Source organism: Typopeltis vanoorti, chromosome 4, assembly GCF_054136105.1.
Source record: "Typopeltis vanoorti isolate ZY-2024b chromosome 4, IOZ_Tvanoo_1.0, whole genome shotgun sequence".
In the NCBI taxonomy this organism is placed as follows: domain Eukaryota; kingdom Metazoa; phylum Arthropoda; class Arachnida; order Uropygi; family Thelyphonidae; genus Typopeltis; species Typopeltis vanoorti.
Window position 1 is genome coordinate 152,048,886 of NC_143552.1, and position 16,718 is coordinate 152,065,603.

A 16,718-nucleotide genomic window follows, 5' to 3' on the forward strand; every position below is an offset into this window, starting at 1 on the left:
AATTTTCTTTGTATATCATTTAACCTCCACTCTCTCTCTATTGATCTAGTGTACTTTTGATATTTTTTGCACAGTCTCCTGCATCTTTATGTTGAATATCTTCCTCATCTCGACTCTTCCCTTTAAATTCACTTTACTAGAAGCAGGCATGGGAGCTTTGAATGCATGCATCCTCTCAGTAAGTACACTCTCAGTTAATCTTGTTCTATTAGCAAATCATGCCTATCTTATACTTCTCATTTTGCTTGTTATTTATTCTCTTTACATTGTATTCCTCATCTGCTATTATAACATACAGTAATGATGAGTTGCATGTTGCGTCTAAAAGTTTCAGTGTTTCCATCTCTGTAATATTTCATATTTTATTGCCCGAACATTGTCAGTAGGTTTACAGTCTCTGCATCTATTTATTTGTGATGAACAATATTAACTGTAAAACATTTTTTTTTCATCAGCATAAATTAATCCAAACGCATAAATTATATAATCCACTAGGAAATTAATTGAATGATTAGGAACTTTCTTGCTGTGCTGTTTTTGTTTAGTATATTTAATGCTGCATTGATCTCATAAGTCTGTAAAATATATAAATGAAAAATTAAACATTAAATAATATAAATTATTTTCTGACCAGACTGACTTAAAAAAATGATAAGCTCTTTCACTATACTTTAATTACATAACAAAAATTAATAAAAAGACATTCTGCTGAAGAGCTCATATAGTTGCCTTTTATTAGTTTTTCATTAAAGATTCAGTGACCCAACAGCTGTTTTGAACTTTTGTTCTTGTAAGAGACAAGCCACAATCCAGCAGACTACCTGTAATTCACATTTAAAGAATGAGTCACACAGATATACAAAAAGAGATAGGCATAGTTTGATTGCTTGGTATAAACGTTTTAGTTATTACAGCATCGATGCTATTTTGGATGCCCTCTTTTTCGAGAATACAGTCCAGGAACTCATGATACAATGGGTGTCTGCTTATCATAATATCTGTATTACTATGATTTTTCCTTTAGAATACAGTAAAAAAAAAAAAAAAAACGCAGTCAAATCTGTTTGACACTATTTGCCAAGGCATGTGAATTCCCCCCCCCCTCACAGTTGAAACCAGTGAAATTTGATATCACCTGGATGTACTTAGGGTAAAGCAGTAAACCCACAAGATGTCATGCCATAAAATAAATGTTAAAGAGAAATATGTACTCTGTGCATGTTTTTAAAGCCCACTAAACTTTGACCTTATTTTTGGTATATTTACATACTAGTTAGACTTTTTTTTTAGAGGGAAACAAATCTTTATCTTTACTTCATCTTGTATAAGATAAATAATGGAGGAGATGTGAGGTTCAGGAGTGCTGGGTCTGTACATAACATTAGAAAACTTAGCAGTAACCAAAGTAGCAATACTGCATATGATGAGGAAAGTAGTCATGCAGTCTTGACCTGGTAGATTGCGATATATGCAGAATTTTTTGCTAAAAATGTTTATATGTTGAATTACAAAGCAGATGATTATGACAAACTGAGAAATCAACTTAGACATAAGAATGATTAAGCTGACTAAGATGTTAGCAGTGCATGAGAAATGGTCAATGAGGTGTTTGAAGAAAGCAATATTAGACTGTATACCCAGAGTCATGAGGATAAATCAGATAGGAATTAGACGGATGAATAACAGTATTAGTTGCAGAAAAAGTTGTGGAGGAAATACAGGAATACCTTGCATAGCGCAGTTTTGAATGACGTGGGTTTTGGTCTAACGCAGTTTTTATTATTACACTTATCATTATTACAATGACATTGTCAACACTGACCGGCGACTCCCGGGTACCGCAAGTGACAGTCGAGAGCCAGTAATTATTCGATTGGCTCTCACGTAGACACATTATTTTCCAGCGGCATTTTGTTATTTACGTTAATATTAGTATTTAAAATTTTTTTATTATTTAAGTATGAGTGAAAAGAGACAAAACAAAGAAGACACTGTTGGAGTAATAGAAAAACGCAAGTGGTTGACATTAGAGAAGAAACTTGAAATTATAAAATGTCACGAGAATGGCGCTTCATTTGCTAAAATAGCACATGAGAATTCAATGAATGAAGCATCTGTACAAAGAATTATTCAGAGCAAAGAAAAGATTAAACAACATGGAATGAGCACCGCTTCTTATCTGTCAAAGTGATCACGAGAAATCGATCTTTTACTATGGAAAATATAGAACGCCTTCTAATGATCTGGATTGAAGATTGTAATCAGAAAAAGATTCCTTTGAGTTAAATGATAATCCTGGCAAAAGCAACAAGTCTATATGACAAAATAAAAGAAAATGAAAGCGAAAATGAAGAAGTTACGACCAGTGAAACTTTTATAGCAAATCGTGGGTGGTTCTACAATTTCAAAAAACGTATGGGACTCCATTACGTAAGAATCCAAGGTGAAAGCGCATGTGCTGCACTAAAACTGCAGAATTATTTCCCAATGAATTGAAGGAGCTTATTGAGAAGGAAGGCTACACAGATGATCAAATTTTTAACGCTGACGAGACTGGCTTGTTCTGGAAAAGAATGCTATCGCGCATATTTCTAGCAGAGAAGGAAAAAAAACAAGCTGGGTATAAAGTGTCAAAAGACCGATTGACACTTTTACTAGGAGGTAATGCATCAGGTGATTTAAAATTGAAACCACTGTTAGTGTATAGAGCGGAAAACCCAAGAGCTCTTAAGAGCTTTACAGAGAACAATTTACCTGTTCATTGGCGTTCGAATAGAAAAGCGTGGGTGACTTGTTCAATTTTCGGAGACTGGTTTAAAACTTGTTTTTGCCCTGAAGTTAAAAGCTATTATAAAAAGAATGATATTCCTTTCAAAATTTTGCTTTTATTAGACAGTGCGCCAGGCCATCCAACTCTATTGACTGACTTAGATGAAAATGTCAAGATTCATTTTTTCCCTTCAAACACAACATCAATTCTGCAGCCGATGGATCAAGGCGTTATCTCCACTTTTAAGGCTTACTATTTAAGACGAACTTTTGCTCAAGCTATTAAAGAAAAAAGGAAATCTCAACAGAAATTGTGCAGATGGGCAAAGATCTTGGTTTTACAAGTTTAGATTGTAACAATGTGAATGAATGTATCGATTCTCATTCAAATGATCTGGATGATGAAATCCTTTTGGAGTTGGAAGAACAACGAGCCTATGAAGCAGAAGAAGACGAAGATGACCCCACTGATGTCATGATTGAAGAATTTTCCTTTGCTGACCTTTCAACTTTTGTGAGAAAAATGGACGAAGCTTCCGACTTTCTCATAAATGTCGACCCGAATTTGGAAAGAAGCATCAAAGTGAGACAAAGTCTCAATAATGCCATCAAATGCTACAGAGATCTAGTACTTGAAGAGCCAAAGAAGACAAGGATGGTTCAACGAACACTAAAAGACTACTTTAGTAAAAAGTAAATTACTGTATGCTAAAATTGAAGCAATATTTGTTTTGTGTTCTACAAATTTTATATTAGTTTAAACCTTTATAAATAGACCTCGAACAACGCGGTTTTGCATAACGCGGACACTTCTTGGAACCAATTAACCGCGCTATACAAGGTATTCCTGTATAAAAAAAAAATCAAGTCCATGACTGGCAAAGGTATAAGGCAAAGGCAAGAAGGATGACCTGTATGTTAATGAAGGTGAAGGCTAATTATGAAAGGAAGTTAGCAGATGAGACCAGAACAAGAAATCCCAAAGAGTTCTTTCACTATGTGGCAAGGTAAAAGAAATGATGACTATGGAGGATGAATTAAATGAGTGCCATTGATAGGGAGGTAACAGAAGAAAATAAAGTCATCACCAGGTGGAGATATTGCAGCGCTAGATGTGAGAATTGGAAGTGTTTATGATATTGCAAAACCTTAATGGAGATAGCTATTGGATTAGATGGGATATCAACCCTTGTATTATGAGAATGTACAAGGGAATTAGCATCTTTTCTAGCTTAAACATCAGTTTTGGGAAGGTGCCAAGGGAGTAGAAAGAGGTCAGAGTAGTTCCACTGCATAAAGGAAGCTCTAAGACAGGCATAGCAATTTATAGATGAGTCAGTATCTCAGGAGTGGTGGTTAAAATAATGGAGAAGACAGGACTGGGTTGGACACGAATGCTATACTGTATATGGGAAAGCATGGTGTGAAGTGTAGATCTTGCCATAGTAATTTTTATCGTAAACTGGCTATTCAATTGGATGAAGGAAATGGCTGCACAGCAATACTGCTGGTCTTTGCAAAAGCATTTGAGAGGATACCATATCGAACTCTTGCATAAATTGGAGCAAATGGGGATGTATATAAAGGTGGTGATTTGGATAAGAGGGTGGCTGATGGACAGATAACAAACAGTGATGAATAGGGGAGGAGAATCCAGGAGGGAATCCATTGGGTGGCTAATGGTATACTACAAGGCTCAGTACTTAGTTTGCTATTTAATCTGTACATCAATGACATAGGAAATTATTAAAGGAGAAATATTCACTTGTTTGCTGATCATGCAAAGCTGGTTAGTGAACTGATGTAGAGGTCCTGCAGTATGGCTTAAATAGATTGGCAGTATGGGCAAAGATAAATGGCTGCTAGTTTAATGTAACCATGTGTAAGATCATCTGCTTTGGAATCAAGAGATCATAAGCTGTGTACTATATTGATGGAACTGAATTGCAGGAAATTCACAAGTCAGGAATTTGTGGGTTAATGTGAACAGGAGTTGAAGTTTAGACATATTTCCAAAGATGGCCAAAACAGCACATCAGATTATGAAGCTGTTGAAGAATATGCTGGCAGTCCGAGATAAGAAGTTATTATTTCTCTTTATAAGGCTGTAATAATCTCTCCTGTGTTATTTTTATTGTTATCTCAGATTTTGTATACTAGGATTATAAGCGTTGGGTTAATCACTCTTATATAACTACTCATTAGCAAAACAAGTGTTCTCTGCCAGGTTGGCAGGAAAACAACCGAGAGGAAGACCAAGATATAGGTGGATTGTTACGGTACAAAGTGCTTTAGACGATAGAAATATAAGAGCTGATAATATTGGAGTGTTGACAAGTAACAGACTGATTTGGAGGAAAATTGTAGATAGGAAATTAATAATGATGTAATTTTTTTCATGTAGTACTATCATATCCTGTACACCTTTAGGGTACATGGCAGGAATTTGATGATGATGATGATATAACTACTCTCAAATAGATTCTTAAATGAGTCTTTAAAATTTTAATACGGGCTATTAATGTGACTCCTTATCACTTTACTTTAACTAATCATACCTTACACTTGACCACCCTTTTTTGCCCTTTCTTAACTCTGTTCCTAGTTCCCGCTGCATACAAAGCAGGCCTTAAGGTTACTATTTTGTCTGATTTGCAGTTCCCCAAAATTCTGGCAATTCTCAACTAGACAAATTTGTTTGATTATTGACTGCACCAGCCTATTTAAATTAATATAGTCTGATAATTTTAAGAAGGGCAACATAGGCAAAAATTACAGCTAATTTACATCTACTCATGCAGCATGTTGTGGCGATTCTCTATCAATTTGCACACAGGATCGCAATTATTTCGAGACAGTGCATTGGCAAAAGATCAGGCAAAGTTATTAATCAAATAAAACAAGTTTATTTCTAACTAGTAAGAGGTTACAAGTAATACATTCATGAGGAGGAACCTACTTCTCTTGACCAAACTGTACTGAATCAGCTTAACATATATTTAATGGTCAAACACTTAGCTTTCACGTAACCTTAGGATGTTGTTCAAAATAGTTACAAGATAGGAGTAATTGTCCCTTTATTTCTAATCTAATTTAGTTCCTTCCATTCTTTGCACATAATCATAACACTTTACTCTTCAGCTCTAAACTCAAATTCACATTTCAACTCCTTTCTGTAATCACAAATATCACTCATGCTAATACTAATCTTATACATCTAAGAAAATAAAATATTAACAAAGAGTGCCTACTCACAGTACCTTTTACACTCACAGTCCAGTCACATGAATAATATTTCAGTCCGGATTTCTTGCCTCTGTTCCTTTACTTCAGGGCACAGTAGCCTCTTGGGTGCTCCATAGACAATTACGGTGCTCTAAGCTAGGGTTGCAGACGATTCCTTTCTTTGAACTTCTTACGACTACAGCTGTTTCTGCCCTCACTCGTCGGTCACTTGGTCTTTACCGGGGAGAACTCGCATCCATGCTGAGGGTCTCGTCCTGGAAACAGTCCGATGATATCGGGGAGATATCCCATTGACACAACCGCTAAGATCTTCCATCGGGTTGCTAGGAATTAACTGCCGATCTCTCTATCATGTCCTCGAGGAGTCGCCTTCTCATCATTCTTCCATCGAAGCAGGAAGACCACAAATATGGCCTCATCTCCTCACCGTCGGAACTGGATCCTCCGAGCAGGGTAAAGGACAAAAAAAAAAAAAAAAAACGAGTCCTCTTCTCAATCCCCTTAAATTGAGCCCTTCTCAATCCCCTTAAATATCTTTCTAATCCTTTTAGAACAAGATTACACTGGTTTTTTTTTTTTTTTTTTTTTTTTTTTTTTTTTTTTTTTTTTTTTTTTTTTGACCAATAAATTTAATGATAAATTATGCCAACAAGTTTCACCAACTGGGCTGTTTGGCTTCTTCAGGGCATACAAATGGTAAAGACAACTCAAAGTCATTAGTACATAGAACAAACATATAAAATATAACAAAATTAAAAAGACGCATAACATCATACACATGGAGCGTGTGTTTCATTAGTTATTGTTGCGTGCGCTCGCTGTGTAGTTTGCAGCAAAATTAAATTCTGGCAAGCTTAGCGATCTTATTAGTGTTTTCCATATGTCAGGCAGGATCATTCCTTGATATCTGTTTAGGCTGCTTTCAGAACGGAGAACCACTGTGGCTTCTTTGAAATTGCGACACCGGAAATTTTCTTCTAAAATAAGGTGCGGAGAGCTAATCCAGAACTATCTATTCTGTTGTTTTTAACATCCCCTGCATGTTAATTTTTTTTTTTATTTCAAGACTTCTTGATGTCTGACCTATGTAGTTTAGACTACAAGAACAAGGGATGTTGTATACTCCAGTGTATTTCAAGAAGGCATTGCTGTCTTTTGGTGACCTTAATGTTTCGGATCGTCTTGATCGGTTTGAAAGTTACTCTAATTTCAAAAGGTTTGAAGAGTGTGGCAATCTTTTTTGACACCATTCCTGCATAAGGGATGGAAATTGAGGATTTATATTGAGTCTTGGCAAATTTGTTGTTGCATCGGGTTGCTATGAAGAATCTTTTTAATTAAATTTCTTGGATAGCCATTGTTTACCAGGGTCTGTGATATATGAGTTAATTCTTCTTGGAGGTCTTTTTCTTTTGATATGATGCTGATGGCTCTAAGGCTGATATGTCCATCTCCATCTTTTTGATTTTGCTGCAAACTACAGAGCATACACACACAACAATAACTAATGAAACACACACTCCATGCATATGATGTTACACGTCTTTTTAATTTTGTTATATTTTATACGTTTGGTCTATGTACTAGTGACTTTGAGTTGTCTTTACCATTTGTATGCCCTGAAGAAGCCAAACAGCCCAGTTTGTGAAACTTGTTGGCATAATTTATCATTAAATTTATTGGTAAAAAAAACCCCAGTGTAATCTTATTCTAAAATTAATTAAGTTAGTTGCCAAAAAAAAATACTCACAATGAGTTTCTAATCCTTTATTTTAGTACTGAAGTTTCGGTGATTGCCTCTTTGTATGATTACATCGCTTCACTACTCTCCCTTTAAACATCTGTAATGTGGGTGCTTAATTTTGTTCCCAAGACCTTGTGAACTTTTACTGGTTCACTTTTCCAATCTTGTTTAATCCCCTATCTTTAGTATATCATACAACTTTCAGCAGGAATTATTTTATGCACTTTACAAGAATATAAAGTATTATTTAATTATTATTCTAATTTCACATTTTTCATTATATATACGTGTTTGAAACCCCTGTAAAAGAGCCTGATACATTAACTAATTTAACTTATCATGCGAGATTTTACAAGGCCACATTTGAACTACTTTGTGCAGATCAGGTCACCTGGATTCTGCAGGAATGAGGAAATCTTCAAAGACTATCAACTGATCTTTGAAGGTCTGTAGACTTCAAAGACTAGTTGATAGCCATAATAGAAACACATAAGTAATTAAAGGGGTTTTGTAAGACTGACACCAAAAATTTTTTTCAATACATGGCAGTAAGGGAGAGAACAAGGGTTCACCCTTTAAAATTATGTAAGAGTTTGATTAATGCAGATATTAGGACTAGATATTTTTTGCTTGGAGGGTTGAATGAGGTGAAATCAGCTGTCAGAGGTAGTTCGTCAGTAAATGAGTTCGAGGTAGTTTGTCAGTTCAGAATTTCATCAGTGAACAAGTTTAAGGAGAGGTTGGATAAGTACTGAGCAAACAGTGGTTAGAGTGGACTTCTTGCAATTAATCTTTGACTACTTCCTAGAGATGTCCAAGAAAATAATATTGATAGTGATATATCATGCAGGAGTAGCCCAAAGTGAAAAACACATGAAAAAAAAAATGCATGAAACTCTTGTATGCTTTCATGTTTTAGGATTTCAGAACATTTGAACTGTTCTTATTATTAAAAGTGAATTTTAGTAATTTTTGAATTTGTAAATTGTTTACCTAGTTATTACCCAAATAAAAAACAAGGTATGCTGAATCTGTTTCAAACAAAAGCAAAATTAGTGATTATAGGCAGATTTTAACATTTTCTATTTAAATTTTTTGTTACAATTTTTGCATTTTTTAAATTATTATAAGTGCAGCGGATAGATAGCAGTGTTTATGTGTTTAATTTTTTTTTTTTTTGGTTAAATTTATAAATTTCTTTTATTTAAAAATTTTTTGTAATTAAAGTAGTTTTAGTTTTGTTTACTTTTTTTAGTTGTTTGTGTTTAGTTATGTTTATTTTAATTAGAAACCAAAGAACTGGATTATATGGGTATATAAATATACCCTTAATTGAACAGAAATGCTGAGAAGAACCAAAACTAAATTATGAGGATGAAGTAAAAATCACTTTACCTGAAAACTTAAAAAAAACAAAGATTTAGAAATAACATCACACCACACAAAAAACATTGGAAAAATTAGAAATAAGCTGGAATAGACAAATTATAGAATGAGTTATTAAAATATGGAGGAAGAGAAATAATGTTTTCCTGTTAGTGTTTTTTAAAAATCAAATACCAAGATGAATTGAGAAAATATATCATAATGCCAATTTTTAAAAATGAAGATAAAGCAGATCCAAATAATTATAGAGAGAATAATCTGTTACCAATAACTTTTAAAATCTCTACAAACTTTATTCATGACATTATGAATCTTTGATATTAAATAGTCAACAACATGGTTTTAGATCTGGAAAATCATACACAGATGCAATATTTGCAGTAAAACAACTAATAGAAAAATCACTAGAATATAACACTCCTTGTTTTATGCGTTTTAGAGATTTTTTATACAACATTCAGTGATATAAAATTAGAAAATATTTTAAATATTATTATTATTATTATTATTTGACACTTCCAGTGAGTCCAATAACTTATCGAGGGAGGGCACCTGCTCTATAACTTCGTCTCCACTATTCAGTCACCAACGGCATCTACTGCCGACCACCACTGGTATTTCCATAGACAATCACAAACATCCATGCCCAGGGCAGGATTTGAACCTGCATCATTTTTGTTGGAGAGCAGATATGCTATCCACTCGGCCAGCCAGGCCGGCAAAACCAGCACCTTAGACCGCTTGGCCACACTACCTTATCAAATATAGTGAAAAGAAAATACGAACATAGTAAACCTTATCAAAGATGTTGAAAGTTTATTTTTCACTTGGTCAGACTATAATAAATTTAGTTTAATCCTTTATCCAAGTGTGTGCAAACAAAGTTTGCGCCTGAAAGTATCTTCAGGACTGGGGTAAAGTGGTACAATACCGGGCAACTCCTTGCAAATGTGGAGCAAGCTACCAACACTCCTATCTCAGTATCTCCCATAATGCAAAACACATCTCCTTGCGGATATGTATAATGTTATACATTAAGGGAAGGGCCACTACCCAGACCATAATGCAAAACGTGTTTTGCATTATGGGAGATACTGAGATAGGAGTGTTGGTAGCTTGCTCCACCTTTGCAAGGAGTTGCCCGGTGTTGTACCACTTTACCCCATTCCTGAAGATACTTTCAGGTGCAAGCTTTGTTTGCACACACTTGGATAAAGGATTAAACTAAATTTATTATAGTCTGATCAAGTGAACAATAAACTTTCAACATCTTTCTCTAAATCCAGAGTAATTTAATAAAAAGGTGGCACACCGTTTGGCAGCTCCTATAGGAGGAGATGACCTTGCTAATGCTTCTGCCTGGTATCTCCACTTGGGCCTGACTCCCACTGAAGAGACCTCAATAAAGGTCAAAACTAGTCTGGGTAGTGGCCCTTCCCTTAATGTATAACATTATACATATCTGCAAGGAGATGTGTTTTGCATTATGGGAGATACTGAGATAGTGATGTTAGCTTGCTCCACCTTTGCAACGAGTTGCCTAGTCTTTACTATCTTACCCCAGTCCTGAAGATACTTTCAGGCGCACACTTTGTTTCCACACACTTGAATAAAGGATTAAACTAAATTTATTATATTCTTATCAAAGATATTTATACAAGTAATAAATGTGTAATAAGACACTTAATGAATCAAACAAAAGAAATTGAAATGAGGAAAGGAATTAGACTGGATGAGTCATTAATCCACTATTGTTTTTAGTGATGATGAAATAGTCAGAGAACTAATAACAGATAACAAGCTAAATAGAAGAAAAATTGATAATAATCTGATCTGATATGTGGATAACATAGTAATAGTAGGAGACAAATTAGATAATTTCGAATAGAAGTATTTCATTTCCAACAGATTTGTCAAAAATATAACATGGAAATATTATTATTATTATTATTATTATTATTATTTCGGGCGACTCCAGGAGTCCCTAGACTCATCGAGGGAGGCCCTAAACATCATGTCCACACAACTATGCGATTACATGCTCACAGTATCTATCATACCTTGCCTTGAACTCGTTCACCGTCATAGCACCCACAACAGACTCTGGCAGCTTATTCCACTCATTTACCACTCTAAAAGTAAAGAACCCAGCTCTAACACCCCTGCTAACCCACTCTTGCCCAGCTTCCATTGGTGTTCCCTAGTTCTCCCACCACCAGTCCTGATCTCAAAAATATCCTCTGAATTAATCCTATAGAATCTCTTTAGCAATTTGAATGTCTCGATCATATCTCCCCTTTTCTGCCTATCAACTAGTTTCTGCAACCCACAAATCTTCAACCTGTTCTCATATGGTTCATTCCATAGACCTGTCATCATCTTAGTCACTCGCCTCTGGATCCTCTCCACCTCCTCCCCATCAAGAAGGAACCGAGGTGACCAAATCTGGGCACAGTAGTCGAGATGAGGTCTTATCAAGGCTCGGTACAGAGGTACAATAACTTGCTTGTCTCTGCTTGTCAAGGTATTTTTCAACAACCAAGTGAGTTGATGAGCTGATTTAGCTACTTTCGCAATGTGCCCCTTAAACTTCATCTCCCTATCCACCAACACTCCCAAGTCCCTGGCCTCATCAATCTCTTGGAGTACAGTTCCACCAATGTGGTAAACTGCTGCTAATCTTTTCACCCCAAAATGCATAACCTTACATTTTGTCACATTAAATTGGCATCCATTCTCCTTAGCCCAGAACTCCAATCTATCTAAGTCATCCTGCAAGACTTTGACATCTTCTGCATTCACTATTGCCCTACCCAACTTTGCATCATCAGCAAACAAATGAATTGTTCCACTTAGATCCTTCCCTATATCGTTAATGAACAGATTAAACAGCAGTGGTCCAAGAACAGAACCCTGCGGCACACCACTAGTCACTGGCCGTCTTTTGGACTCTACTCCTGAATAAACTACTCTTTGATATCTCTCCATCAACCAACCACCTATCCATCTCACCAACCCTATATCCATTCCCATATGTTGTAGTTTACGGATTAGTATTCCATGTGGTATCCTGTCAAACGCCTTTGCCAGGTCCAGCAGTATCACTGTAAACCTATTTCCCTTATCCAGTTCTGCCATCACCTTGTTATAAAACTTGAGCAAGTTACTGAAGCATGATCTACCCTTCACAAAGCCATGCTGTCCCCTGTACAGTATCTCATTTTCATCAATCCATCCCTGTATTTTTCCTTTGACTACTTTCTCCAAGACCTTGACAACGACTCCTGATATGCTGATCGGTCGGTAATTTGCAACCGTAGTCTTGGATCCTCCTTTATGCAGTGAAACTATTTTCCCCTCTTTCCACACCTTTGGGACTAAACCAGACCTGAGACTCAGATTAAACAACATGGTAAAGGGCACTGATAATTCCTTAGCCGCTTCACGCAAGACATATCAAGTGAAAGGGCCAAAACATTCATGATTAGTAGGCAAGCAATCAAGTGTAAGTTAGAAATAAAGAGAAAACTAATCAAGCAAGTGATGAATTTTAACATCAATTCATTTAAGGCAAACAAGATTTGATATTTAAAAAGATCAATTTGGAAAAATAAAATGTTTTAATATTGTAACTAAGACAAATACTATTCCCTTGATTGCACAAAAGCTTCTGGTCATCCACTGTATACTGAATTGACCTAAATGAAACCTGAATTATGAATGAGATGCACTCTACATGTATAAAAATTATGACTATCTCTCATAATACAAACATCTTAATATTTTGTAATACAAAAAAATTTGGGTCACTTAAGGGTTAAAGCTGGATAACTGGGAGGAGACCCCCACATTGCCCTGTAAGGAAGTGGAGAACTGACTACAACTTTTTATCCAATGTTCAAACCTCACTTTACATGGCGTGCCCTGTTAATAAATATGTACTAGATATTGAATTAATGAGGATGGGCTGACAATTTAGGACTTAGCCAACCATATTGTACTCTCTACCAGAAATACACATGATGGCACAAACTGATGAGATTTTATGCTAGCTGGGGCATTGCTCGATTAAACAGGGTCTCTCCTGTTTTTGTGAACCACAAAGTACCAGGTGAGCTTAATTGATGTTGAAGAGGAAAAAAACTAGATCCTACTAAATAATAAGTATGGGATATTATATTCAGGCAATAACAATCATGGAAAAAAAACTAGCAGCAATAGCATTCAACGCCAAATGGAAAGATAAACTTCTTGATTTGAAGGCAATTTCAAGTAGAGTTATCTGAGCAAACTTCAAAATGGAGAAAATAGACAATAAAACTTTGTGCCTATAGTCCCACAGAAGATTCTATTAAGGAAGAAATGGAGGAATTGAGATAAAGTAGTAGCTGATATAAAGAAATGAAAAAGTGGTCCTTATTGGAGATCCAAACAACAGAGTAGAAATAAATCTCACCAAGCATACAGAAACGTTTTGGGAATGTTTGGAGAAAAGAGCAAGGATAACACTAATTGTAAGTACCTGGTACTTTGTGGTTCACAAACACAGCAGAGACCTTGTTTAATTGAGCAATGCCCCAGCTAGCATAAAATCTCATCAATTTGTGCCATCATGTGTATTTCTGCTCAGGATATGGAAGAGTCATTATTAACGCCATGCTCCAACATAAAAGATGTGCAGAAGTTGATGTGGAGAGAAAGAACATGCAAGAAATAAGAAAAGCTTCATTGGCTTTGTTATTGTTAATAGTGATATCTTCATGCTGGTTTAGGATACAAGAATATACAGAGGATTTGAAATTGGTAGTGGTCATCACTTAGTTTTAGGTAGGATAAAAATGAATATCAGATCAAAAAGAAGAACATGTCAGAAAGTTCTGAAAATAATTAAAGTAGAACAGCTATTACAGGTTAACTATAGACTCAACTGCACAAACATTATTAAAAAAAAATATAATAATGAAACAGTTCAAAAACCAGAACCAAACCTTGGAGTGTCAGTGGCAAACTATTAAGAAAACATTGATTGATTGATTCAGCTAGGGCAATTTGTGGTGAAGTTGTCTGCAAGGGTAGAAAAATAAGGGCACCATGGTGGACACAAGAAGTTAAAGAAGCAGTTCTGGAAAAGAAAAAAAAGCAAATGAATAGCTCCTACTAAATAAGTTGGCAGATGTCTTAAAAGAATATAGAGAAAAAAAGTAAGAGAGCTCAGCTTTGCGTAAAAATAGCTAAGCAAATGTCATGGAAAGACTTAAGTTTGGATATAGAAGATAAATATTAGTAAGGTTGTGTTCTGAAGTTCTGAAGACTATTGAAAAGGCTTAGAAATGGAAGAAAGAATACTTTACTTTAAAAGGAATTAAAGATGATAAAGTTGATATGAGTTATCAACATCTGACCATCTTTCTACAGTTGGAACTCTTTGGCACCGACAAGCTCAGGATAGAAACAGATGGGGAGAGAGAATTGGGAGACATCTGTAGCCAGAAGTGACTATAAAAAGGGTTAAAAGAAAGAAAGAAAAGTTGATATGAAACTGAAGAAAAAGATATTATAATTGTCTGGAGTAATTACGTTGAAAGACTGTTAAACGAAACAAAAAGTAATAGAAAAGTGGAAGAAAATAGTCAAGAGGAATGCAATTGGGAGTTTATATTAAGCCATCAAAAATTTGATATGTGGAAAGGCAGCTGAAGTAAAAATGCTCAGATATGGAGTTAATTTTTTGTAGTATCTACACTGCATAATTCAGGTAGCCTGGTCAGAAGGTCCGATTCTAGATGATTGGAGTAAAGTTCTCATAGTTTCAATCTATAAAAATGGAGATAGAGCTGAATGTAGAAATTACAGAGAAATTTCTCATACTAAGTATTCTGGGTAATGTTTATGCAAGCATACTTGAGAACAAGTTAAGAAAAAATGTGGAAGAGAAACTTGGAGAAGAACAAGCTGGGTTCAAACCAAACAGAAATTGTCAAAATTAGATTTTTACTTTACAATTGATAATTGAGAAATTGTGAGAATATAACAAGGATCTGTTCTTCAGTGCTGTAGAGCTGGAAAAGGCATATGCCTTGATGTTCAGGAAAAAACTTTTCAAAATGAAATATACAAGGAGAGGGGGTGGTTATAAATAAATAAATTCCGTGTGATGATACAGCGTTCCCCCTTTTTACGGGCGTTCACGATACCATCTAGTCCCCCCAAATTTTATCCAGGCTCTGGAACCGGCATAGGCTGACGAATCAGACCTATGGCTGGTCAATATTCCTGATTGTAATCTGTGTGTATCCTCGGACCGGTTTGCCTGCTTGCGGGATGAAAAACACCAGATAAACTGGCGGAAAAAACCCTGCTGTCCATGCCCAAGACCGGCTAACTTGGCTATGGCTGAGGAAGATCCTTAAGCCTCCTCATGTCATTGACGGGAATCGAACCTAGGACCCTCCTTCCTGAGGCATATGGTTGCGAAGCGCAAAGCCACTAGGCTAACCGTGCAGACAGCAGAGTTATGAAGACAACTTATGTCATCATCATATCCTGTACACCCCTTGAGGATACATGTCAGGAATTTGATGATGATAACTTATGTTATATTCTTATATCCTCGTAGATTCTTTCTTGTGGTTGTATCAGTTGTTTTAATATTCATTTTTGTTCTAGGTTCATTTTAGACAAATTATGGACTCTACAACCATGTTATAAGTAATCATTTTTAATTTCCTGACATTTCGACCTTCATATTATGGTCATCTGGAGTATACACACACACACACACATATATATATATGTGCGTGTTAAAGATACCATGAAATTTTATACTTGGTTTTAAGAACTTAATCACATACACCACATCTTCTTATGTAATGGCTACAGTTCCTATAGTATCAAGAAGAGAAAAAAAATCAAATCCTTATCCCAATCCTTGACCTTCTCTTCAGAAAGATTTTAGTAATGCTATCATGATCCATTAGTGCCTGTGTAGCTCAGTGGATGTGGCGTTTGCCAACCACGGCGCTTGGCCGCACGAAGGAAGACTTGGTTTTGAGTCTAGTCGGCGACTAGAGGAAATTTTTCTAAGCCTTTTTTCGACCGGTTCCCCGAGTTAGTCGATCTCTGGCACCGGCAAGCAGGTTTTTCCTCCCGGAAACTCGGGTTTTTCGTCCTGTAAACTCAAGAAAATCGACCGTAGAACCCACATTATTTTCAGACATTAAATATATTGTGTTAGGGTTAGGGACCCCACGAGATGGTGGCACATTTGAGCCGTCTCTCTTCACTGAGTACCGCTTAATTAGTGATAGCCTTGGGCCATCTATCTCTGATTGGTACCAGTGGAGATTGGACTGCCCACTCAGTCTCCAAAAGTTAGATAGGGCTAAATGGCCTCGCCTACTCCCCGTATACGGGAATAAAAAGGCGTTAGCTGATTTTTTTTTTTTTTTTTTTTTTTTTTTTTCTGATCATGATCCATTATGTCCCAGGCACTTAAGAAAAAATAGCCAGAGTTAAAGAATTGCAATATCCTCATGGCTTTCAAGCCTCACTGAGAGCTTGCTACCCTTATATT

General features: G+C 35.9%; 1 protein-coding gene across 2 annotated transcripts in view; it reads left to right on the forward strand.

Moving 5' to 3' along the window:
- The window catches only part of Ing5 (inhibitor of growth protein 5), a 109,662-nt gene that overhangs the window by 81,261 nt on the left and 11,683 nt on the right, over positions 1–16,718 (forward strand). The window contains exon 7 of one of the 2 annotated variants that reach the window (XM_090391518.1): positions 75–178. The exons of the other annotated variant lie outside the window; for it this stretch is intronic. Within the exon in view, the coding sequence (XP_090247644.1) occupies positions 75–95 (21 nt within the window). The 3' untranslated portion in view covers positions 96–178. Of the gene's footprint in view, positions 1–74; positions 179–16,718 lie in introns of those variants that run through there. 2 annotated transcript variants of the gene reach the window in all.